Below are 25,649 nucleotides of genomic sequence, written 5' to 3'. Positions count from 1 at the left end.
ATTGCTCCCGGTATGCACCGGTACGGGCAGAAAGGTAACGGAAATCAGCCATACTTTTGCATACGGAAGCACTGGCAGCCTGGACACCCTCCCATAATGGTACGGTCTGGGTGTGTCCGAGGTTGGAACAGACTTCAATGCTGTTCTGGCTTGGTCTCCTCCGAAGAAGTCCCCCCTGCTTCCTTCTCTTTGAGAAGCGGCTTTCAAAACGGTGACTTTGCAAACTGCTTCACAAGGAGAAGGAAGTGGGGACAGGGCTTCTTCAGATGAGCTGAGGCTGGAGTGGGCTTCGTGGATGCCCCACCACCACCATCACTGCCACCACCACGCCCACCACGCCCAAGCCGCGTGTTAAAACTCTACAGGAGTTCTGTCGTGCCTCACCACCACCACCAACCACCGGCATGCCGAAGCAGCATGCTAAAACTCCCTACAGCCAGCTCTACAGCTCCTCTCACCAATGAAAACAACTGGACTGTGCTCCCCAGCACTGCCAACATCCCAATTATGGAGAGCCTCGGATTGGGACTTGGCACACAGGGCATTGCTGGAGCTGAAGGGGCTGGCCTTTCCCTCTGACACCAGCCGTGGGAGGAAGGTAAAGCTAAACCTTGCCAAGGCAAGAACTGCTGGCAGGGGTTGGTGAGGCTGCAGGGCGAACCTGGCTGGAAGTTGTTTGTAAATCCCCCCAAAAGAGGGAGGGGAGGAAGTTCTGCTGCTGTCCAGGTTGATTTTATAATAACAGAAGACCTGGATATGTTTTTATTAGACAGCCTTTCCTAACAAGACTGATTTTTGCTTACATCACTATTGGTCTCAAACTCACTGCTTAATTCGTTTGTTAAATCCCCATAATTCATAATTATGTTTATGAGTTGCTAATATCACTATCCTGAGTAATTCCCTTTCGAGCAATTTCCATTTTGACAATTTAGGAAAGAGGTGTTTGTTTTTTTGGGCTTACCTGAATGAAATTTAGGTGTAGGCATCAGGGGAGGGTTAATTTGAAAATGAGCAATGAAAGAGAAGCACATTTCTGTACATAACAGAAAGGAAAGGAAAACATTGAAAAGTGTTGAGGAGCTAAGGGTGTGTGAGTCAGGGAATTCCAGACCAGAAAGATTGTTTTGTATTCCAGTTGAATTAGGACGGGTTCTTTGTGAAGGATCTGTGAGAATTTTGAAATATTGCAATAAGGCCCAAGGAAAAATAAATAAAGCAGAAAGATTTAATTAAAGGAGAAGAGAAAGAATGGCAAAACATCCATTAACTGCGTTGAAAATGCCTTTGTAACATGTTTTCAATTGTAGGATTGGAAATATTTTTAATAGCAAGTTAGACTTATATACCGCTTCATAGGGCTTTCAGCCCTCTCTAAGCAGTTTACAGAGTCAGCATATCGCCCCCACAGTCTGGGTCCTCATTTCACCCACCTCGGAAGGATGGAAGGCTGAGTCAACCTTGAGCCAGTGACATTAGAACCGCTGAACTGCAGATAACAGTCAGCTGAAGTGGCCTGCAGTACTGCACCCTAACCACTGCGCCACCTCGGCTCAGTATGATGTTTGACTGTATGCTTTAATGTTCAAAAAGTCTATTTTTATCAGTATAAACAGAGCAGTTTGCAAAAATCATTGTAGTAAACTGAATACCACTGTAGAACATAATTTCTCACCAAAAAAGCAATTGAATTGAGAGTAAAGTAAAATTTTACACAGGCAAGAAAAAATGTGTAGAATAGGTGGTGCCTGGCTCAAAGGAAAGTAACTGTGAAACGGATCTGTGAGATGGAAACCTATCAAACAGATCCAACCTAGAAATGAGAAATTTCTTGACAGAATAAGTAGAGAAATGGGATGCCTTCAGAAATTGTGGGTATATAATCACTGGAGGTTATTAAGAAGAAATTTGTCCATAATAGTATAAGATCTCATCTCATGCTTCATCAGGGTTTGAACTAGAAAACCTTCAAGGTCCCTTCCAACTCTGTTATTCTTTATAAATCTCTCAACTCACTGTTACCCAGAGAATAGTGATAAACAATATTTGGAAATGTACGATATGCAACTTCCTAGGAAGAGAACTAACTGAAAAGGAGGTGGATGATGTGGTGTATAAAGCGACATTTGATAACATGAAGGTGGATTCTAGAGCAAACTACATGTTATTGCCACCTGAGATTCTAGATTTCACCACAGGAAACTTTCTTCGCAAAGGTAGATCAGCAATAATTCATACTCTGGGGTTTTTGGAATGTGCCAGGCTTCATCTGAAACCAGGGCTGTCACCTTCATCTGAAAGGCGCTTTCTAAAGTGGTATGGATATGTCCCAACAGTCTCTCTTTCTGCTGTCTCTCCATGATGTTGTGTTTGCCTCATCAGCAGCCTATATATGAGGTAGCCATAAGCTTTTCTTAGTTGTGCTAATGTTGGTGTTCTCCTGTTGACCCAAACAAATTTCAGGTGTGGATATAATACAACCTGTTTGGTTTCCAAAGTTGCAGCTGAACAAATCACAAGATCTCTGGAACACTGTCCTTTGGACGAACGAGACCAAAGTGGAGACGTTTGACTACAATACAAAATGCCACATTTGACAAAAACCAAACATGGTTATCAGCACAAATATCTTATAGTAACCATCAAGTATGGTGGTGGAGCGGGGATGATTTGGGCTTGATTTATAGTCAAGGGGTGATTCAAAACTATTGAATCTTAAGTTTTACACACAACTTCTCCATTTTGGTTTCTTTTTATAAAATAAATCATGACATGGTGTAATGTCATATTGTTCATCTCAGGTTGTATTTACTTATTTTTAAGAACTGCTAAGGAGTAGATTTTTACTATGTTCTCATATATAAAACCATGGAACTCAACCAGGTTATACGTCCTGTTTACATGACTGTATATAAATTCATACACAAACTTAGTCACAGAAAAATGTGTAAGAATGACCATTTTGGTGACAGGAAGACATAAATAGCCTCTAGTTTAATCCTGTTCATAGGCAACACATTGCATGTCACCAGACCTGGCCAGGGGAACAGCCTGCTGTACTGGATGAATGACGTTGTAGCAGAGCTGCTTGGAAGGCAACCCAAAACAACCGGCAGCTGGAGGCTTCCTGTGAAAGGTGGCCAAGCCTCACCATGCCCCCACCCCAAGGTGACCAGAATAGAAGGTAGATGAGCGAGGCAGCCAGCAAGTTGTCAGAGAGTGGGTGGCAGCTCTGGAGCAAGGCCGGAGCTGGGGAATGGCTCATTCCCCATCCTGCTGAGGGGGGCAGAGAGCAGACAGTGGATCTGGGCCAAGGCCGGAGCTGTGGAATGGAACCACAACCTGGCTGAAGTGGGTGGTGCATCCCTGGGGCCCCAGCCCCTGACCTAAGGTGAAGGTGAGAGGACAACATGCTTACTTAATTTGGTGAGATGAGGAGAGCGGGCAAAGTGCAGAGGTGACTGGAGATGTGCGTAGATGGACCACGTGGTAAAGCAAAGGCAACATATATAGGACTGGGATGGCGGGGCGAGAGTTGGGTGAGTGGGAAGGGGAAACAAGCATTGATTGGGCAGCCAGTGGGTGGGTGGGGCGGGGTGAGCAAATGGTGGGTGGGTGGGATGAACAAGCGCCAAGAAAAAATATTACAAGAACAAATCCAAAATCAACATATTCACAACAGCTAGACCCATTTATTATATTTTCCACTTACCTAAAGATATATATTGCTTGATATATCATCTTAGCCCAACTCCTAAAGGGAAAATCAAGTTTGTAAAGGTTTTTTTTTGGAAGGCTGACATATTCAGGATACTACAAATCTTGGCACCTCATGGTTGGGGTGGGGTTGAGATTGGGGAAAAAAAGGGGGGGAACCCTGCGTCTCATCAGATTATATTATTTATTATTTAAACAAGTTCATATAGCCACCCAACTCATATAGGGTGCCTCCAGGTGTCTTCCAACATTAAAACAGTGTAAAACCCATATTTCTTCCACCCACTGCAGTGACAATTAAACTGCTGGCAGTTGGCAGAATTAGCTTGCAATATCACATTCTAACCACTGAACCATCCTGAATTTTTATGCTTGGAAAAGCATAATAAGACAACCCCTGGATTTTATGAGAGCTTTTGATCAAACCTCTGATACTGAAAACACCTAGACCAAACCACCCTAACCACCTCCACCATCACAATGATGTAGACCAGGCATGAAATCCTCTTACCTTCACTACCGCTTTGGAACCGGGAGCGCTTGCGCGCTTGCTTGTCCCTAATGATGTCTGGGTGGGTGGGTGGAGCCTCCTTCTGCTGCTACCGGTTCATCTGAACCTGGGCGAAAGGGCGAAACACCACCTCTGGTGTAGATCCAATCAAGTTTCTCCATGAAAATATCCAGGAAGCTGACAATAATATAGAAATTATTTATTTATCATGGCCTGGAAATTGGGATTCAGGTATGAAAATAAAAATGCAATAACATCGTTGTGGCTGCATCTCCTATTGGTAAATCCATAATTCTTCATATAATGATACATTACAAATAATTGGCATGTAAATCAGAAGTGCTTTTGTATTTTTAAAACATACTGATTTTTACAGCAACACTTTTCCAAATTAGGTTATTACTCAATCGTGTTTGATGTCCTCCCTTGCTCATTTTTGAAATACAGAAGTTCTGCTGACACAATGATTGACTAAAGATCAACCTTCTTAAATATTTGAACAAAGGACTCTATTTCCCAATTAGATCGTCCTCGCCTGAAAATTTAGATTCACTGGACAGTTTTGAAATCCGAGATGATGATATATTCATAATCACATATCCTAAATCTGGTAAGTTCAAAGATGTCTTCCAAGAAAAGTTAAACTTGTGTCCAATATTGTTATTCAGTTCCTCAATGTTTTGGTTGCTGTGACGCTGTTGCTCTATAACAAGATTTTAACATTTAGCATTTTATAAGAAGCTGGAAATGTAGGGAAAATAAGATGGTAAACCTCTACTTTCATTGTTATATTTACTCCACATTGGTAACCTTGGCTAGTCACTCGCATTCAGCCCAATCCACCTCACAGGGCTGTTGTGAGGAAAATAGGAGGAGGAGGAAGTATTAGGTATTTTTGCCACCTTGAGTTAGTTCTAAAACTAAAAAAGGCAGTTTAGAAATAAATGTAAAAATAAATAGCCATTTTTTTTCTCATCCATCCATCAGCTCAGTCTGTGAATTTTAGTAGAGTTAATTGTCTTTATGCATGTCTGAAACATTTGCTATTCTCCCTGATAGGAAGGTTGGATTTGCATAAGTTCAACTTTCTCCAAATAATAATTGGTGAATTAATTTAATTATTCCTTATTTGTAGGAACAATATGGACTCAGAATATTGTCAGCTTGATTGTTTATGAAGGTCACCAAGATGGAACTGAAAATATAACCCTCTTTGACCGAGCACCATTTCTGGACTATAATATATTCCATAAAGATTTACCTAGTCGCCCATTACCTCGCGTCATTTGTTCCCATCTGCCCTACTATTTGGTACGAAAAAGAAGAGCAAAAGTAAGACATCTTTTGTTAACTTGTGAGCTAGCGTGGGGAGCTGCCTGGATTCATTTCGTTTAGCTCTGTGTCTGAACGTTTTATTAACAAATAGGCAAGAGTACACAAACAAATATTATATTGTTCCAGTATGTTGGAATAGCAAATTCTGAAGTGTGAGGGGGAAAAACACAAACAAAACAGTGTTAATCTCAGAAGGTCATGCAGAAATAGCTAACAACCAAACTGAATATCAAACCCCTTAAATTTATTTTTCCCAAGGTGACACACCCAGGTAGATCGTAATACTTGGTGTTGCATGCTCAGTTGTAATCTTAACATATCTGGAGGATGTCACATTGAGGGATGCTATTTTTAGCCCTCAAATCCCTTTGCACAATTTCTACTCTCATTCACTCATGCCCTAGTCAGTGGAAATTTCACTGGTGCAAAATACATTGGTCTATTCTCTAGAACTGCATTCATTACACCTCTGCTTTGGAAACTGCATTGCTAACCTGTCTGCTTTTATATTCAATTCATGGTGAAGGTTTTGATGTTTAAATTCCTTCATCAGTTGGGAACATGTTATTTGAAGAATCTCCTCTCCCCAGTTACAGCTATGCATTGCATCAAGTCCAGCAGGAAAGGCATGTCGGGGTCCCATCAGCTAGGGAGATTTGTCAGGCAGGATCCAGGAAGAAAACCTTTTCTTCTGTGTTGTCTGCCATATGGAAAATCATTCCTCCAAGTCAAGGTTGGCCCCAATCCTGGTGGACTGCTGGAAGGCTCTCAAACATGGTTTTGCTAATGAGCTTTGAGATCCCGTGATAGAATGGAGCCTGTTAGATGAATGTGTGAAAGTTACTTGATGAACTCTCTGTATGCTGTATGCTGTCAATCTGTCTTTCTTCTCCTTTTTGTCTTGGTTTTTTTGACTAGGTATTATCATCTCTCTCTTACAGATTATTTATGTGCTTAGAAATCCAAAGGATATCTTGGTTTCTAGCTACCATTTTCAAAAATTAATAGTCAAAACAGAAACCCCAAAAGACTTCAATATACTTTTTGAAAAGTTTTTGGCTGGCAAAGGTAAGAAGAATTTGATCATGACAATGTTTTGTCCATTTTTGTTTTGGATAAAAACTATAAATATATTTCAATCCGTTTCCCACCAAGAGCAAACAATCCACTCTTTCTCCTTACATAACAAATAATGATTCTCTATACTCGTCCAGTAATTTGTCCAAACTGTACACAAATATTTCACAGTGGGAAGTGTGCAGTCATAGGATTCATTTTTTTTTTGAGAATTTTTTTTTAGTATATTTTATTTTCATTTTCATACACTCACATGTATACACCATACAGTATTAAACAATAATTGCATCAATTCCTCTTGTCGAGAATGCCCCAGGAAATAAAAGCCCAATATACCTCTTCCATTCTCCATACACCTCTTTCTTCCACCACCCTCCAACTTTCTATCTTCCCTCCATCATCCCCTTCTACCCTACTTCCCTTCACCCTCTACCACTCCTCTCTCCAGATCCACTCCCCCCTTCCTTTTCGCCTTCCCCCCCCCACCCTCTCTCCCATCCCTCTCTACCCATCTTTCTTCTTTCCTACTCCTCCTCCCCTCGGTGTATTTCCACTATATGTTAATGTATTTGGCTTATCCTATTTTTAAAGAAAAATTAGAGAAAAACAGTATACATGTGAAGTCACATTGCATTGAGATCTAACACATCATGTCTAGCCTAATATATATCCCTCCCTCCCTCCACCCTCCCCCGACCCCCCTCCTCCTCCCCCCCTGACCTCCCAGAACCCGTACACGGTATAGATTTTTAACAAACATAGTCTAAAATCTATTGAGAAAAAAGAAATAAAGAAATTAATAACATCTCTACACTGATCTTAGCTTCTTCTTGCTAAGCTAACTTTAAACAATTTAAATCATTACTGATCTTAAGCATAGGCTAACTGGAATTTCTTGGTTCCGTATTTATTTTGTATATAGTCAATCCATTTTTCCCAGTCTCATTTATATCTCTTATTTGAGTGATCTTTAAGATATGCCGATATTTTAGCCATCTCGGCTAAATTTGTAACTTTCAATGTCCATTCTTGAGTTGTAGGCAGGTCTCCCTTCTTCCAGTATTGCGCCACCAACAGTCTTGCTGCCGTAATTAAGTGCAGGATCAAGTTAGTCTCTACCGCTGTAAAGTCAGTACTTATACCTAGCAAAAATAACTGAGGGGTAAACTTTATCCTTCTTTTAAAGATATTTTGCATAATCCACCATATTTTTATCAAAATGCCTTAACCTTTTGGCAAGTCCACCATATATGGAAATAGGTAGCATCAGGAGAACCACATCTCCAACATTTGGGTTGCAAATTCAGATACATAGAAGCCAGCTTTTTAGGATCTAAATGCCATCTATAGAACATCTTGTAAAAATTTTCTCTCAGGTTTTGAGCTTATGTAAATTTCACATTTCTTATCCAAATTTTTTCCCATGTAACCAACATTATTGGTTCTTCAATATTTTGAGCCCACTTTAACCATACAATCTTTAACTAACTCTGTTTCCGAATCTATCTTTATTAATACATTATATATCCTCTTTATATGCATTAAACTTTGATCTCTTATTTGTTTAAATAAGTTGTCCTCAATTTGGACAAAACCAATTTTTTGATCTATTTTCCACCTGGCCTGTAATTGCCCATACTGGAACCATGTTTGAACTGCCTTCTCCTCTTTTAATACCTCTAAGGATTTTAATTGTAGTGCCCCTCCCTCCAAAATAAGAAGCTGTCTATAAGTAATTCTATCCTGTTTCGTGCTATATTTATATTTTCAATTGCATGTCTAGGAATTGCCCACATAGGTATCTTATCATTTAATTTATGTTGATATTTTTTCCAAACCCGCAGTAAAGCATTTCTTAAAATATGTCTTTTAAAGTTTTTGTCCAGTTTTTTGTTAAATAACAAGTAAGCATGCCAACCATATACCAGATCATATCCCTCAAGGTTCAGTATCCTGTCATTGGTTAAATTGATCCAATCACTAATTACGGACAACACCACTGCATCATAATATAGTTTTAAATTGGGTAGTTTCCAAGCCTCCCCTCTCGCGTATATCTTGCATTATTTTCAGCTTTATTCTCGGCTTCTTTCCTGCCCATACTAATTTATTGATACCCTTCTGCCATTCTAAAAGATTCACATCTTTTTTAAGTTTAGGTAACATTTGGAAAAGAAATAAAATTTTGGTAAGATATTCATTTTCACTGACGCGATTCTTCCCAGCAAAGATAAGTGTAACTTCTCCATTTTTTCATCTCTATCTGTATACTATGCAAGAGTGGTTCATAATTATACTTGTATAATTTCCCATTTGAGATTGCAATATTAACTCCAAGATATTTAACCTTTTTGACTACCTCACATCCTAACATTCCTCCTAACTCCTCCTTTTGTTTAGCATTCATATTTATGGCTAATATTTTTGTTTTCCCTAAGTTTATTTTAAAACCAGACACTTAACCATATTGATTAATCGTATTCATTAAAACCATACTGGATTCCTGCGGTTGTTCCAATATTATAACCAAATCATCCACAAAAGCCGGCCCTCTGTATTCTTGCTGCCTAACCTTAATTCCTTTTAGGCCCTCCAAGCCCCGTATTTTATTCAATAATACCTCCAAAGTTATAATAAACAATAGTGGGGACAAAGGACAGCCCTGTCTTGTACCCTTTTCAATTTGAAAGGATTCTTCCATTGACTATAATTTGAGCTGTTTGCTGTTGATATATTTCTTTGATTGCTTGTAAAAAACTATCTGCATTTTTTGCAATATCTTCAGCAAAAATTGCCAATTAACTCGATCAAAGGCTTTCTCAGCATCCAGAAATATGAATGCAGCAGGGATTTGATTGTTCTTTCCCAAGTATTCTAATGCATTAATAATTAATCTAACATTACTTTTCATCTGTCTCCCTTGTATAAAACCTGTTTGATCAGCGTGTATCAATTGTTGGATAACCAGCATTAACCTATTTGCTAGTATTTTATTAAAAATTTTGTAATCTACATTAAGTAATGAAATAGGTCTGTAGTTTTTTGGTTGAGTAATATCTTGATCTTCTTTGGGTATCAAAGATATAAAGGCTGTCTTCCATGAAGAAGGTACCTTACCTTCCATTTGAATCTTATTAAATAATTCCCTAAGAGGTTCTACCATTTCCAACTGTAAGTTTTTATAGTAAGCCGCTGTCAAGCCATCTGTGCCTGGTGCCTTCCCTGACTTTAACTGTTTAATTGCCTGTAAAATTTCCTCCGAGGTTATTGGTTGATTCAATTTTTGCCTGTGTTCTTCTTTAACTAAGGGTATTTTTTCTTTATCTAAGTATTTGTCTATATCTAAACCATTAATTTTATCCCCCTTATACAACTCTGTAAAAAATTCCCGAAATGCCTTTTGAATCTCATCCTGTTGAAATACCTCCTTCCCTTTGTAGATCAATTTAGATATATTTCGAATTTTCTTTTTTTTCCTAATCTGATAAGCTAACCACCTGTCAGGTTTATTTGCATTACAAAAAGTATTGTGTTTTGCGTATAACAAACTGGTGGCTACCTGGTCAGAGATCAACATATCAAATTTAATAGGGTGATTGCTTCCTTGACCTTTATATCGTCTGGATTCATTGTTAACTCCAGCTCTTTCCTCTTAATTTTCTCCTCTAACTCTGTTCGTTTTACCCTTGTTTATGTCTATGTGATTTATTTATATTTATCAATACTCCTCTCATATACGCTTTGCTTGCATCCCATACAAATTCCATAGGTGTATCCTTATTCATGTTAAAAACAAAGTATTCAGTTAGCATTTTTTTACAATCATTGATATACTTTTCATATCTAAATAAATTTTCATTCAATCTCCAAGACCTTCTTGCCTGTACCACCCCTCCCAATTCCATCCAAACTGGGTTATGATCCGAAAGGACTCTAGCTGCAATTTTTGTCTTCTTCACCCTAGAAAGCAAATCATTAGTGATTAATATGAAATCAATCCTGGAAAAGGATTGATGCCTATCAGAAAAAAAAGGTAAAATCGTATTCCTCTGCATTTCTTTCTCGCCAGATATCTCTCAGTTCAAAGTCATCCATCATGTCAAAAAAGGATTTAGGTAGTTTTGCTCGTATCTTAGTGTTTGGGCGAGAAATCTTCTTATCTCTCTTGGTATCTATAACACCATTCCAGTCACCCACTAATATACAAGACTTATAATCCCACTGTACTAATTTAGCATGAAGATTTCTATAGAAACCGTCTTGCTGTTGATTGGGAGCATAAATTCCCAAAAACAATGTCTTTTTCCCTTCTAGGATTAGATCTAATGCAATGTACCTTCCATAGGGATCTGCTTCAATTAATTCAGCTTTCATATCTGTTCTTAAGTATACAACTATACCAATTTTCTTTTCCATAGCAGAAGCTACAAAATGTTGACTGAATCTTGGATTATTCAAATATTTTTGATCAGTTGATTTGATATGAGTTTCTTGTAAATAAATTATATCATTCTTGAACTGTTTAAGATAGTGAAATATTTTCCTTCTCTTCTGTGGAGAATTCAATCCGTTGACATTCCATGTTAAAATCTTAGTTGTCATCTTTGGTTAGCTGAAGCTTTTTTAGAGCCTCCTGCATGGCCTGTTTAACCTTTGGCCTAGCTCCTCCCATGGCTTCTGAGGTTGTTGCTGTGGCTCCTTGATCGATAGCCGATAGTTGTTGCGGTTGTTGCATTTTAACTTGTTGTTCCATTCGTCTGGTAATCAGACGGCTAGGACTCTGTTCCTTAACACCTTGCGCTTCTAGAGGAGAGAGATGATCCATCTTATCTGGTAGTTGTGTGATTTGCTGTCTGTCTTGTCTTTTTTGTGATCTTTCTCTGGATCCAGAAGGTGCAGGATGTCCAACCTTCAAAATATTATGGTAGAAATCTCGGGCTTTCCATATGGAGTTGAGACAATATCTTTGCCTATTCAGTGTGAGTATGATGCCAAATGGCGCGTCCCATCTGTACTGTATCTGATGATTTCTAAGTTCTTCAACTAAAAAGGCATAATCTCTCCTGGCTCTTAGCATTTGAAGTGGTATCTCTTTCAAAACAGTCAGATCTTGACCCCCAATCTGGAACTTAGTTTTATAAGACTCTTGTAATATCGTGTTTCTGAGCTCTCTTGTAGTGAAATATATAACAATGTCTCGAGGAAGCTGCTTCTGCTTTGCCGCCCAAGAGTTAACACGATAAACTTTATTGATTTGCCAGTCAAACCCCTGTCTTCCCACCAGATTATCAAAGGCTTCTGAAAGAATCTGTTTCAGGTTTTCCTGTTTTTCTTCACGCAACCCCCTTACTCTTAATGCGAGTTCCATTTGTCTATACTGTATCATAATAATTTTTTTTCAGCATTTTCAACTTTTTGTTGCACCACCTCTGTTTTCGATGTCAAATTAGTATTAGCTTGATTAAGATCCTCTAAACTATCTTCAACTCCTGAAACATGTTCTGTCAGTACAGTTACAAGCCCCAGCATATCATCTTTAATTTTAGCAACCCTGGCATCAATTTTATCATACAAATCATCCTTAAGTTCTTTTATCTCCTCTTTTATCTCCCCTTTTATCTCCTCTTTAAAATCTTTTAGTTTGTTTTCCACTTTAATTGTCAGCATGTTATGAGCTTCACTCAGTTCTCTCAGGAAGAGTTCTGTCGTTAGTAACTCTCCAGTAGGGGGCATAGAGGGCGGTGGCTGTGACTTTGCACTAAGTATTGGTGATGTGCTTCTGGGGGCTGAAGAAGGGCGTTTCAGATTAGGATTTGGTTTTGAGGCCATTCCAAGTTTTATCTTCAAGCAATTAGGAAAACTCTACTGGCGCGCTATACAGTTGTGGAAAGAGGTACTAAATCACCCCTTTGTTTTGAGGGTTTTTTTTTAAAACTTCGTAGGACTTTGCAGAAGGTTTCAAAAAATAAGCATTGTAATGAAACAGTTCAGCATATTCACCACCGTTTTGAATGTCTCTATATTAGCAAAGAGTCTTTTAGAAGTGAAACGAATTAGTAAAGATCTGTTGGCCGGCTGTGAGGCAAAATAAATCACTCCCTTCCTTTGAAGTTTTGAAACTCCGTATAACTAGATAAACATTCTTACTCAGCAATTCAGCTGGCTCGTCACCATTTTAAGTGCCTCTTTAAATAGATAAAATAACGGAGAAGGATCTTGTAAAAAAAGAAGCTAGGATTCAAATAAACAATTAATACTCTCGCATACGAATTCTGCTCGTTTTGAAATCAAGTAATTCAATCTTTGGTCTGACTGGGAGGGACGCTTACATTGTGCTGCAAAGCAGCTGGAGATTTCCAGCACGGAACAGTTCTGCCTTAAGCTGTCCCCCCTCTCTCTTCGCAGACACAGAAGCTGCAAAGATCAGAAAGGCATTTGCTCGACAAAACTTCTCTCCTTCCCTTCTTGCCCGAAGAGTAAGGTGTCTGTCAGATGTCTGATAGATGATCATCTAAACAGATAACTCAGGAGCAGCTATGTTTAGCTGCTTCCATCAGTAAGTCCCGCCCAGGAAGTCGATAATTTTTTTTATTGTTTTAGTTAAACAAAAAAAAATAAGAAAAAAGAATAATCTTTCGTTACATCTTGTTGAAAGTGTATCAATTGGTTACAAATATATTCGATGCGTTTCTTCCACAGTTCTTACATATACTTCATTCAAATCATGTTGTACATTTTAAGTCAAGAAAGAAAAGTTATGTGTTTTACTATCCCTGTACCATAATTCTCATTTGCTTGCCATTGTTTAAACATGTTTTTAACTAGAATCATTTATATTAGAAGACACTACTGGCGTTCATTTGCAATTTCAATAGATCTCCAATACCATTGCACCTTTATGACATGTTCTAAAATTAATTCAGTTAAGATACCTAAGAATTTCCCCTCCCCCCTGTAACACACCTGTATGTATCATTAAATATTGTCCATTAACATTTCATTGTTATTATTGTACTTAACTAAAGGTTATTTACTGATTATCTCACCTCTCCTCTCCAGGCCCACACGATATTATAACTTTATAACCATCTTTAAACAATGATTTATTAATAAGATGTATAGGACTTTTCCCTCAATCCCAAATTAGTTAATTACGTGCTAAGAAAATAAACATTAGACATCTAAGACAATCTAAGAGATATTAACATTTCCACTTGACAATCACCCAGAATGTACATTAGCATTTATATGGCCTGGTTATTTATCCTAACTAGGGTTATTATTTCTCTATTAGTATCATAGTAAATTTATGTTAATGGATAAATATTCAATGGTAATCTAAAACAGTCTATAAGGTAATAAAATCTATACTTAATAATCATCAAAAATTAACTAGTTTTTTTTCCATCAATTGGCATTATTTACCAGTATCTTTCCAGTAACAAAATAGTCCTTCATCTCTCACCAGTTGTTGTGTCAATTCTGTATCCAGAACTTTTACAGAGTATAAGACTTCTCTCCACACTTTGAAGCTTAAATGATCTCTCATGTGGTTTTGTTGCCCTTGAGTTGTTATTAATGTAAGCTTAACTTTGGTTGTGAGGTTTGTTTTTGAATAGATTTGTCTTATTAACTCCATCTTTTTCGCTCCTTCTTCTTCTCCTACATCTTGGAGTTTGGGGTAGAACACCAAATTATCAAAGTCACTTTTCCAGCTTCCCTTCTTTCCACTTTCACTCACGTTTACTCCATTTATAAGTTCATCTAAGTTCTTATCTTCGTTTTCTGTATTTTCATTCACTTCTTTAATTTCTGGAGCTGTAACCCCATCATCTTTTTTTGTGATACCCCATAGTCTGTCCCATTTCTTGTCAGATCTCCCAAGTCCTTTTGAGATGTTTTGAAGTCCAGCCAAAATGTTTTGAATTAACAAGTTTTCTTCATCTGAGTATTGCTCCATTTTTTTAGAGTAAGGAAAAATATAAAGTAAAAGCAAGAAGAATTTGGTACTATCTGCCACTCTAGCCTGTCACAGATTTTGAAGAATATATCTATTTTTATTTTAGACAAATGTTCTTTTATGGTTTTCAAAGAAGAAGGGTTCTAAAATTTTTCTTTCCTTTTCCAATTCTTGTCAAAATATTTTCCACACACCACTATTTGTGACCTTGGGTTTTTATCAGGTTTTAAAGAGACGTTCCAAACCCTTCTGTTGTGCAGTCAGTATAGTCAGATAAGAGTGAACAAAGGAAACATTGTTACAACAGCAAAGGGAAAAAAGCTTCAGATTTGGGCTTCCAAGTGGCAGATTCGACTCTTTTAAAACCTCTTTCCTTAAGTATCTTTAATATAATATTGTAACAAGTAGAAGAAGAAATTTATTAAAGTAAAAAGAGTTTTAATTTAAGCCAAAAAAGTTAAAGTAGTAAAGGGAAATAGGGGGGAAAAAGATCCCTTCACCTCAAGCGGAAAAAACGGAAGCGTTGCACTCACTCAATCCACAAAAGATTACAGACAACAGCAAAAAACTTTCTAAGGCAGTCCAATAGGGATTAAATACACCACTTTGTTCCTGCTTAATGGACTAATTAAGCTTAATAAAAGAGTTTCTTAGGGCAATCTTCTAAAAGAAAAGAAAAAAAACCTCACCAGGTGGAAACACTTTCATTTCTCTCTTCCTGGAGCCGTCTCCAACTATGTCAGTGGGGGGGGGGGCTGCCTGTTTGCCGCCAGTTGGAAGCGCTTCCCTTGGGTCGATCAGGGACTTTGCGATGTCCCTGCGACCAGCAAGGCCTTGCCTCTTCGGGAGGGTTTTTGTCCTGCTGGAGCGTCCAAGGCCAAAGGTGTCATCGGCAGATTCGGACAGTCGAATCCACACAATGTAACGTTGTGACATTGGCTCCACCTCCTCCCAGGATTCGAATAATGATTCTCTATACATCCAGTAATTTGTCCAAACTCTACAGAAATATTTTATAGTAGGAAGTGTGCAGTTGTGGGATTCAATTTTTTTAACTACCAGTTCTGTGGGCATGGCTTGGTGGGTGTGGCATGGCTTGGTAGGCATGGCAGGTGAAGTATACTGAAAAAACTCCATTCCCTCACCACTCCAGGGGAAGGTTACGGCAAAATTCCCATTCCCTCTCGATCAGCTGGGACTCAGGAGGCAGAGAATTGATGGTGGTAGAGTCAGTTAGAGGTATTTTTCAGAGTATAAGAAACACGCTTCTCTCTCAAAAAAGAGGCTGAAAATCTAGGTGCATCTTATACATTGAATACAGCATTTTTTGACTCCTGAAAACCCGCCCCCTTCACCAAAGTAGCCATGTATCGCCTACAGGAGGCATACAGAGTGCTGCTGGGGGCTGGGGAGGGCAGAAATAAGCAAAAACCAGGAGGTTTTTTGCTCAATTTTGCTCCCCCCAGCCCCCAGGAGCACTCTGTAAGCCTCCGAATGGGTAAGAGAAAAGAGATAACCAGAGTTAGTTCTTTGAATATTTGAAGAAGTATAAAAAAAATTAAACCAGATTGCCCCAAAGTTCCAAATAAGAAAAAGCAAAGAAATGAAAGAATATAGCAGCATCTTGACAAAAATCCCACCATAAGAAGTTGGAGTATGCAACCACATTAGTTACAACTCTCATTCTTTCTCTGTCCTCTTCACGTTCAGTGATGTTAGGGAAGCCCCTCAGTTGTGCTCTCATGCTTTGATTTTTAGGCCCACCAGGATCACAATGGAGGAAATTCAAGCATGAATAATGTAGAAAGAGCTGAGGTGGCACAGTGGTTACAATGCAGTACTGCGGGTTACTTCTGTAGACTGCTGACTGCCAGCAGTTTTGTAGATTGAATTTCGCCAGGCTGAATGTTGACTCAGCCTTCTATCCTTTCGAGGTGGATTAAATGAGGACCCAGATTGTTGGGGGGCAATATGCTGACTCTGTGAGCCATTTACAGAGGACTGTAAAAGCACTACAAAGCAGTACATAAGTCTAAGTGCTATTGTTATTACTATCCCTGACACAGATGGTCAGCTGCATCACTGCATGACCGAGATAAAGCTATCAGTGTTTTACAGTGTTTTGTATTTCGTGACTAGACTATGTAAATATTAGGGGAGCCTCTTCTTAAACTATCATGCTGTGATCTTTAGACCCACCAGGATCATAAAGTTGTGGGGGAAATTCAAGCAATAATCTTTATATGTAATTCATTTCTCTCCTATCAGTGGTTTGTAGTTCATGGCTAGACCATGTAGAAGGCTGGTGTGCTCATAAGGGTGATTTCAATATTCTCTTCCTGTCTTATGAAGAAATGAAAAAGGTAAGAACTGTTTGTGTTGTGTTATGTATTGCAATATAGAACCGTCTAACTGGCAGAAAGATTTAATTAAAGGAGAAGAGTAAGAATGGCAAAACATCCACTAACTGCTTTGAAAATGCCGTGTTTTCAATTGTAGGATTGAAAATATTTGATTGACTATAAGCTTTAATGTTAAAAAAGAATATTTTTATCAGTATAAGCAGAGGTGTATTCTTCAAGCTATAATGCAGTTTGCAAAAATCATTGTAGTAAACTGAATACCACTGTAGAACATAATTTCTCACCAAAATGCAATTGAATTGAGAGTAAAGTAAAATTTTACAGGCAAGAAAAAATTTATAGAATAGGTGGTGCCTGGCTCAACTGGAAGTAACTGTGAAACGGATCTGTGAGATGTAAACCTATCAAACAGATCCAACCTAGAAATGAGAAAGTTCTTGACAGAACAATTAGATAAATAGGATGCCTTCAGAAATTGTGGGTATATCAGCACTGGAGGTTTTAAGAAGAAATGTGTCCATAATAGTATAGGGTCTCATCTCATGCTTCAGCAGGGGTTGGACTAGAAAACCTCCATGGTCACTTCCAACTCTGTTATTCTTTTAAACCTCTCCACTCACTGTTACCAAGAAAATAATGATAAACAATATTTGGAAATGTACATCAGGCGGTCTTCTGACAGCAAAATCTCATCTTATTGGCTAGTATCAAGGGGAAGATGACTTTGAAAATGCTTCCTCCCCCACCATAACATGCAAAATGAGGCGAGGACTAGCTGGGAGGGGAGGGGCAATGAGAAGCCAGGCAAGGTGCTCCTCCATGTGAGTGACATCGAGTTGGCAATGTCCACCCAATCACATGGCCACACCCACCTAGTCATGCCCACAAGTCACATGCCACTCTCACTCGGTCACATGACTGCCAAGTCACTCATACAAAATAGGCCACACCCACAGAATAGATACTAAAAATAATTGTAACACACTGTCCGCCTCTGCTTCGCTACTTGCTTTCAGCTATTATTGAAATGGGGAGGGGGAGGCATGGTATTTGGGAGGGGAAGTCTTAAGTACAGGAGTGATTGTTAAAAGTGAGTTTTGTTCTCATCATCTACTGCACATGCTAGAGATAGTGAATGTGCCCACCAAGACCAACTGTCCGGTATACCAACCTGATGATGCTTTTTGAAGGTGGAACCCACATGACACCTGAGGGTTGTGCGGATTGGACTATGGAATGGGGTACCAGGGGGAGGGAGTTGCGTCATATATTGATATCTATGATTATGCACGTTTTTGCCTCAATTCTTGCTTTGCTTAGCTGCTATCTACTCATAACCAGTAAAAGTACTCTTTTTTTAAAGTTTTTATTTTACACACATAAACACATTGACAAGAACAAACACATGACTTAAGACAACATAGGAACAAGAAGTTCCATCATATATCATACAGCAGTTCCGTATCGGCTTCTTTGCAGTTAGTGTTTTCCCTTTCTATAATTAGTTATTTATAACCAAATATTGTTTATCTCTAATGTGCTATATATACATGCAATTCCAGGTAAACATTCACATGGTTATTCTTTTTCTTTGCCAATCTTATACTATTGTTATTCCATTTAAGAGATTATAGAGTACAGTTTGGGTTGTATTGTTTACCATCCGAAGCATCTATTATGACACCACCTTATTTTCTCTTTCTTTTCTTTTCTCTCTCCCTTCCTTCTCTACTTCCCTCCTACCTCCTCTCCTTCCCCTTCTTCCTTCCCTTACCTCTCTTCTACTCTTATCCTCCCTCTTCCCCCTCCTATTCTCTCTCCTTCTCTTTTTCTCCCTTCCTCCCTCCTCTCCTTCTCTTACTCTCCCTTCTACCCACCTTTCCTTATCTCTTTCTTCTTCCCTTACCTCTCCTCCACTCTTCCTCTTCCTTCCCTACTATCTCTCCTTCTCTTTCTCTCCCTTCCATCCTCCTCTCCTTTCCCTTCTTTCTTCCCTCTTTTCACTACTTCCTTCCTCCTCTCCTCTCCTTCCTTCTTCCCTCCCTTTCTTTTTCTATTGTTATAGGTGTCTCTTTCAAATCTCAATTTATGTTTTCTTGAGGATGGTATTTCCACAATCCCATATAATTTCATATCATTTCTTTTTTCTCTCTCTTTCATTCTATAGTCTATATGCCAGCATTCAGTCCATTCAAATTTATCGAGATAATTGTTGTTTCTTGATCATCTTTAACTAGGGTTGGGGGTTTTTTTTGCTTCTGATTTGTGTCTTTTCCCTCTCGTGCGTTCCTTCTCTGCTCTCTCTCTTTCATGCCTCTGTTCTTCTCTCCTGTTTCTTTCATTATGTTCTGCAGTTTCTTCCTCTTGACTTCCACTTTCCAGTTCCTCCTTGCTTCCTTTTTCTATTTCTCTCTTGCGGAATACTTCATAGAATTTCTGTGCATCCTCTGTGTTTTCTAACTTATATCTTTTTCCTTGCCAAGATAATAGAACCCCTTCTGGTACCAACCATCTGTACATTATTCTGTTTTTATATGACTGGTTTGTTAAGAATTGGTACTGCTTACGTTGTTCCCGAATTCTTTGTGGAATCTGTTTGAGCGTGATCAACTCTTTATGCACTATGAAGCAGTGCATAAGTCTAAGTGCTATTGTTATTACTATCCCTGACACAGATGGTCAGCTGCATCACTGTATGACCGAGATGAACCTATCAGTGTTTTACAGTCCGTGTTTTGTATTTCGTGACTAGACTATGTAAATATTAGGGGAGCCTCTTCTTAAACTATCATGCTTTGATCTTTAGACCCACCAGGATCATAAAGTTGTGGGGAAAATTCAAGCAATAATCTTTATATGTAACTCATTTCTCTCCTATCAGTGGTTTGTAGTTCATGGCTAGACCATGTAGAAGGCTGGTATGCTCATAAGGGTGATTTCAATATTCTCTTCCTGTCTTATGAAGAAATGAAAAAGGTAAGATCTGTTTGTGTTCTGTAGTGCAATATGAACAATCATTAAGCACAGAAAGCTTTGGAAATGATGGGATGTGTAAATAACTTATTCCAATGGGGAATAGCAGAGGTGAACACAGAGCCAATCTTGGTTATTTTTGTGATCTCCTAGAGAACTGCTAAACGAGTTCAGCAAAAGAAAGCCGATCTAATTTTTGATAGACTTATTTGATAGAAAAGGAAAATCTAATTAGCACAATGTACCTGCAATCAGAAAAATCTTAGCCAGAGCTGATTATATTATATTATGTTATATTGTATTGAATTGCATTGCATTATTATTATAAGTATAAATGTAAATATATATGAATATCAATATGAATATCTATATCTATATCTATAGATCTATATCTAAGAGATTGACTTAACTCAAGGGCATTTGTAAGAGAGGCATTTTTAAAACTTGCTTGGGAACTGGCCACCCTCTGATGCAGCCAAGAAAACATGAAAACATTCAACAGAAGTCACAAAGAAGCATTTCTTTTTTTAATTCATTGATTTTGTTTCTATGTAGTTTTCATTTTAAAAATTACTTTATCTCAAGGTAATTTTTTCAGTAGGAAAATAATTAAAGTTTAATATGCAAGATACTGTCTAACGAAGAAATTATCTTGAGAATTTCCCAAAGATATAAACAAAAAATTACATTTTTTTCTCCATTGTTATAGATGAACTAATATAAAGATCTATCAAATTACAGGATTTGAGAAGTTCTGTACTGAAAATATGCAACTTCCTAGGAAGAGAACTAACTGAAAAGGAGGTGGATGAGGTGGTGTATAAAGCAGCATTTAATAACATGAAAGTGGATTCTAGAGCAAACTACACGTTAATGCCTCCTGGGATTCTAGATTTGAGCAAAGGAAACTTTCTTCGCAAAGGTAGATTAGTAATAATTCATACTCTGGGGCTTTTGGAATGTGCCAGGCTTCATCTGAAACCAGGGTTGTCACCTTCACTTCAAAGGTGCTTTCTTTGGTATGGATATGTCCCAACAGTCTCTCTTTCTGCTGTCTCTCCATGATGTTGTGTTTCCCTCATCAGCAGCCTACATTTGAGGCAGCCCTAAGCTTTTCTTAGTTGTGCCAATGTTGGTGTTCTCCTGTTCACCCAAACAATTTTCTGGTGTGGATGTAATCCAATCTGTTTCAATGATCATTCTGTTGGTTGCACAATCTAATGATTCTTTGGGAGTGGAATAGTTTTAGCTCATTCTGACCACTTTACTAAGGTGGAGACACAACCTCTTCACTCTCTACCTTGGGTAATCTCCCCCACCAGGAGCGTGGTGGGTCACATGGTTAGGACATTGGGTTGAATGTTAGTAAGCCCATGTTTGAAGCCTGAGTGCTGCTGCATGGTGGGGTGAGCGCCTGTCATTCACTCTAGCACATTGTTGGGAACTTGAAAGGAGCACCTCTCCCGGGGCATCTCCCTGGAAACAGTGATGTCACTGACTAATCCTTTCAACCTGGAACTGTCTCCTCTAAACCTGCAGGGACCTATCCAATGATCAAAAAGCCATCAATCATTTCTCTTAAGCATTGAACCAACTGGGTGAACTCAAGATCATTTAGAACCTCACTGGGAGACCATTGATTCCATGATTACAGTGATGAAGAGGTCTCTCTCTCTCTAAAAACAGCATTGCAGCACAGCTTTGGTTTCCAAAGTTGCAGCTGAACAAATCACAAGACCTCTGGAACATTGTCCTTTGGACGAATGAGACCAAAGCGGAGATGTTTAGTCACAATACAAAGTGCCACGTTTGGCAAAAACCGAACATGGATATCAGCACAAACAACTTATACTAACCATCAAGCATGGTGGTGGAGTGGGATGATTTGGGCTTGATTTGTAGTCACAGGGCCTGGACACCTTGCAGTCACTGAGTTGACCATCAACTCCACTAAATACCAAAGCATTCCATAGTCACATATGAAGCCAGCAGTCTGACAGCTAAAGATTGGCCAACACTGGGTCATGCAACAGGACAATGAGCCTAAGCACACCAGCTAAAATACCATGGAATGGCTGAAAAGGAAAAATTAAGGTATTGTAATGGCCCAATCAAAGTTCACACCTCAATCTGATTGAAATGCTACAGTGAAACCTCAAATGAACTGTACATAAACAAATGCTCACAAACTTCAATTCGATTTTCGATTTTGATTTTATTGTATTTCTATGCCGCCCTATTCCCAGAGGGACTCAGGGCGGCTCACAAACCAAGTCAGGGGGGGGAACAAACAGGGGGGAAAAAAAGAAAGACAACGGACAACACAACACCACAGTTTTAAAAACAATCAAGAGCTACATCATTCGAGTGGGGACAGGAACCCCAGGGCTGTCAGAACAGCCAGGTTTTTAAGGCTTTGCGGAAAGCCTGGAGTGTGGTGAGGGTCCAAATCTCCACGGGGAGCTCGTTCCAGATGCCATGTTGTAAAGAATAATGGGCCAAAATTCTTCTTCCAAAATTATTGAATCTTAAGTTTTACATACACAGCTTCTCCATTTTGGTTTCCTTTTTCAAAAACAAATCATGACATCGTGTAATGTCATGTTGTTCATCTGAGGTTGTATTTACTTACTTTTAAGAACTGCTAAGGAGCAGATTTTTACTATATTCTCAGACAAAAAAAACATGGAACAGAAGCAGGATATATGTCCTGTTTACATGACTGTATATACATTCAAAAACAAACTTAGTCACAGAAAAATGTGTAAGAATGACCATTTTGGTGAAAAGGATGACATAAATAGCCTCTAGATAAAATGAATACAAAAACTGTTAAGATATTTTTAACCATTGTTTCCCAGGCACTATTGGGGACTGGAAGAACCACATGACTGTTGCCCAGAGTGAAAGGTTTGACCGTGTCTTTAAGGAGAGGATGGAGAAGCTGCCCTTCAAGTTCTGCTGGGATATTCAGGAGGATCCAGAGCATATTTCCAGCTCAGTGGATGAAAATAATGTGTGATATAAACTTTCAAATGGCTTGAATCAGAGATGACCTTCCAAGAATGGTCTTTATGTAATCTTGTAATTTTCAATTCTCAACTCTGCAGGGACCATAGGACAGAGTAATATTAAATTCTTCATTATTTTTAAACATTGTACAGCATTCGTTTATTGATTTAGATTTCCATAGCTACCTGAGCAGTTTTGGGTTTCAATTTTTTCTCTACCGGTTCAGTGGGTGTGGCTTGGTGGAGCTTGGTGGAGGGCTTCATGTGACTGAGTGGGAGTATGGCAAGTTGGGGCGACACCATTCCACCAAGCCACACCCACCCAAACCACACCCACAGAACCCACAGAAAAGTTTGGCCAAGTCTTCTAGTGTTCAACCTGGCTGCTTCTCGCCTCCTTCTCATGTTTGCTCTGTGTGCCTGAGCCCAAGAAGGAGAAAAGCAGTCATGTTGCATGCTGCGGCAGAGAGAAGCCAAAGTTTTCTGCCTCCCTTTGCAGTGGAGGTGCTTGGAAGGCAGCTCCTGTGGCTCCTGTCCCTTTATGCAACTTCCTAGGAAGAGAACTAACTTGAAAGGAGGTGGATGATATGGTGGATAAAGCTACATTTGATAACATGAAGGTGGATTCTAGAGCAAACTGCACGTTATTGCCTCCTGGGATTCTAGATTTCAGCAAAGGAGACTTTCTTCGCAAAGGTAGATCAGCAATAATTCATACCTTGGGTTTTTTGGAATGTGCCACCCTTCATCTGAAACCAGGGCTGCTACATTCATCTGAAAGGTGCTTTCTTTTTTTTCAATATATTTTTATTATTTTTACATTTAAAACAATGCAGTACCATGACCATACATTCACATTATATACAGCTAGTCTCAACCATTAACAATTAGCCTACTTAATACATTGTCTATCCTTCTGTCCAATCACAATATATACAGTTTGTTCCAGTCTTGGCACCTTGTCTTATACCAGTCATAAAATCTGTTTCAGACTTCAAAATATTCTGATTCCCCTTTATTTTTAAGTTCAAAAGTGAGCCTATCTGCTTCCGCACATGCCAACACTTTTCTGATTATGTCTAGCTCTGATGGTGTATTTTCTTTTTTCCAATATTGTGCATAAGTTATGTGTGCCATAGTTAGTACATGTATAATTAAATAAAGTGTATCTTTCTTAAACCCCTCCGGTATTATACCTAGGAGAAAAAAATCGGGTTTAAACAAGATTTGGTCTCCCACCATTTGTTCTCACCATGATTGAATCATTTTCCAATATTTTTTTGCCTCATTTCATGTCCACCACATATGATAAAAAGTGTCTTGTGTTTTTTTTACACTTTCAACAATTTGGGTCCAGATTTTTAAACATTTTGGAGAGCCGTGCTGGGGGGAGATGCGATCTGTAGAACATCTTATAAAGATTTTCTTTATACGCCATAGCCATTGTTAGTTTCTGATTCAGTATCCAAAGTTTTTCTCACTTAGCCAATTCCACATTATAACCAAAAATTTTCACCCAGGCGACCATAGTTTCTTTGACATGTTCTTCCTCCAGCTTGTATTCCAACAAAAATCTATACAACACTTTGATCAGCCTGTTTTCTGTCTGTATCAAAAGTTTATCTAATGTTGTGTAATCTTTGGCAATACCTTCCTTCTTCCTATTCTGTGCAAACCTTGACTGTATCTGTAAATAAGACCACCATTCTACTTGTACCACTTGTGATGTCAATTCTAATCTAGTTTTGATCTCCCCCTCTCTGTTCAATAACTCTTTATATGTAACTATATTTTTCATATTAATTAAATTTGGGTGTATGTATGCTTCCATCGTAGATAGCCAAATGGGTATTTTGGTGTAGTGTTCCATATTAATAACTGGGACTGTCTGATATAATGTCTACTGAAATATTTATGTGCAGGTCCTTTTTCATACCAAAGGAAGGCATGCCATCTTACTTGGAGGTCATGACCTTCCAATTTGAGTAATCTTTTATTTCTCAACATTATCCATTCTCTTAGCCATGTTAGAGTGGCCGCAGTATAATAAAGTTCCCAATTTGGTATGCCAAATCCTCCTTTTTCCTTAGTGTCTTGCATAGCCTTGAGTTTTATTCTTGGTTTTCTTCCCTGCCAAATAAATTTCAAAACCAGTTGATTCAAATCCTTAAAAAAACCTTTTTCTAATTTAATGGGAATATTCTGAAATAGGAAAAGAAATGTTGGTAATACATTCATTTTTATGACAGCGATCCTACCCATCAGGGACAGTTGTAAGTTTTTCCATCTTTCTAAGTCTTTCTTAGTTTTATTGATCAAATTAGTATAGTTATCTTTTTTGATAGTCACACACCTCGCAGATAAATGTATACCAAGATATTTGACTTCTTTGACAGTTTGGATACCCAATTTCTTCGTTAACTCTTCTTTCGCTTTTGATGTCATATTTTTAACCAACATTTTATTCTTAGTCATATTTATCTTTAAATCCGCTATTTTCCCATACTCTGTCAATTCCTCAATAAGTTTCATACCAGACTTTATAGGATCCTCTAACACAAACACTAGATCTTCCACAAAAGCCTGTAACTTTAATTGTTCCTTTTTGATTTCGAGTCCCTTTATCTTTTCCTCTTTATGTACATTCCTGGCTAAAACCTATAAGGTTAATATAAACAGCAGCAGGGATAGGGAATAACCTT

At 38.5% G+C, this 25,649-nt stretch overlaps 2 protein-coding genes across 2 annotated transcripts in view; both read left to right on the top strand.

The window, feature by feature from the left end:
- The first annotated feature begins 12 nt into the window (after nucleotides 1–12).
- LOC116507273 (amine sulfotransferase-like) lies at nucleotides 13–23,090 on the top strand. The gene is made up of 8 exons (XM_032215307.1): nucleotides 13–34; nucleotides 2,076–2,216; nucleotides 4,698–4,838; nucleotides 5,364–5,560; nucleotides 6,505–6,631; nucleotides 16,869–16,963; nucleotides 20,678–20,858; nucleotides 22,798–23,090. The coding sequence occupies exons 1-8, from the start codon at nucleotides 13–15 to the stop codon at nucleotides 22,956–22,958; spliced, it is 1,065 nt and encodes a 354-aa protein (XP_032071198.1). The 3' UTR covers nucleotides 22,959–23,090.
- A 107-nt stretch (nucleotides 23,091–23,197) lies between these two features.
- Nucleotides 23,198–25,649, top strand: part of LOC116507450 (sulfotransferase 2B1-like) — a 52,778-nt gene continuing 50,326 nt past the window's right edge. The window contains exon 1 of the mRNA XM_032215587.1: nucleotides 23,198–23,643. Within this exon, the coding sequence (XP_032071478.1) occupies nucleotides 23,535–23,643 (109 nt within the window). The 5' untranslated portion in view covers nucleotides 23,198–23,534. The remainder of the gene's footprint in view (nucleotides 23,644–25,649) is intronic.

Source organism: Thamnophis elegans, chromosome 4 (assembly GCF_009769535.1).
Source record: "Thamnophis elegans isolate rThaEle1 chromosome 4, rThaEle1.pri, whole genome shotgun sequence".
In the NCBI taxonomy this organism is placed as follows: domain Eukaryota; kingdom Metazoa; phylum Chordata; class Lepidosauria; order Squamata; family Colubridae; genus Thamnophis; species Thamnophis elegans.
This window is presented reverse-complemented; position numbering and strand designations above follow the sequence as displayed.

Bases quoted from the DNA above. Each gene is read 5' to 3' on its own strand.
- LOC116507273 (XM_032215307.1), top strand. From the start codon at position 13: ATGCACCGGTACGGGCAGAAAG. The intron at 4,839-5,363 runs GTAAGTTCAAAG...CCTTATTTGTAG, and splicing joins AATCACATATCCTAAATCTG to GAACAATATGGACTCAGAAT. The intron at 20,859-22,797 runs GTAGATTAGTAA...ATTGTTTCCCAG, and splicing joins AGGAAACTTTCTTCGCAAAG to GCACTATTGGGGACTGGAAG.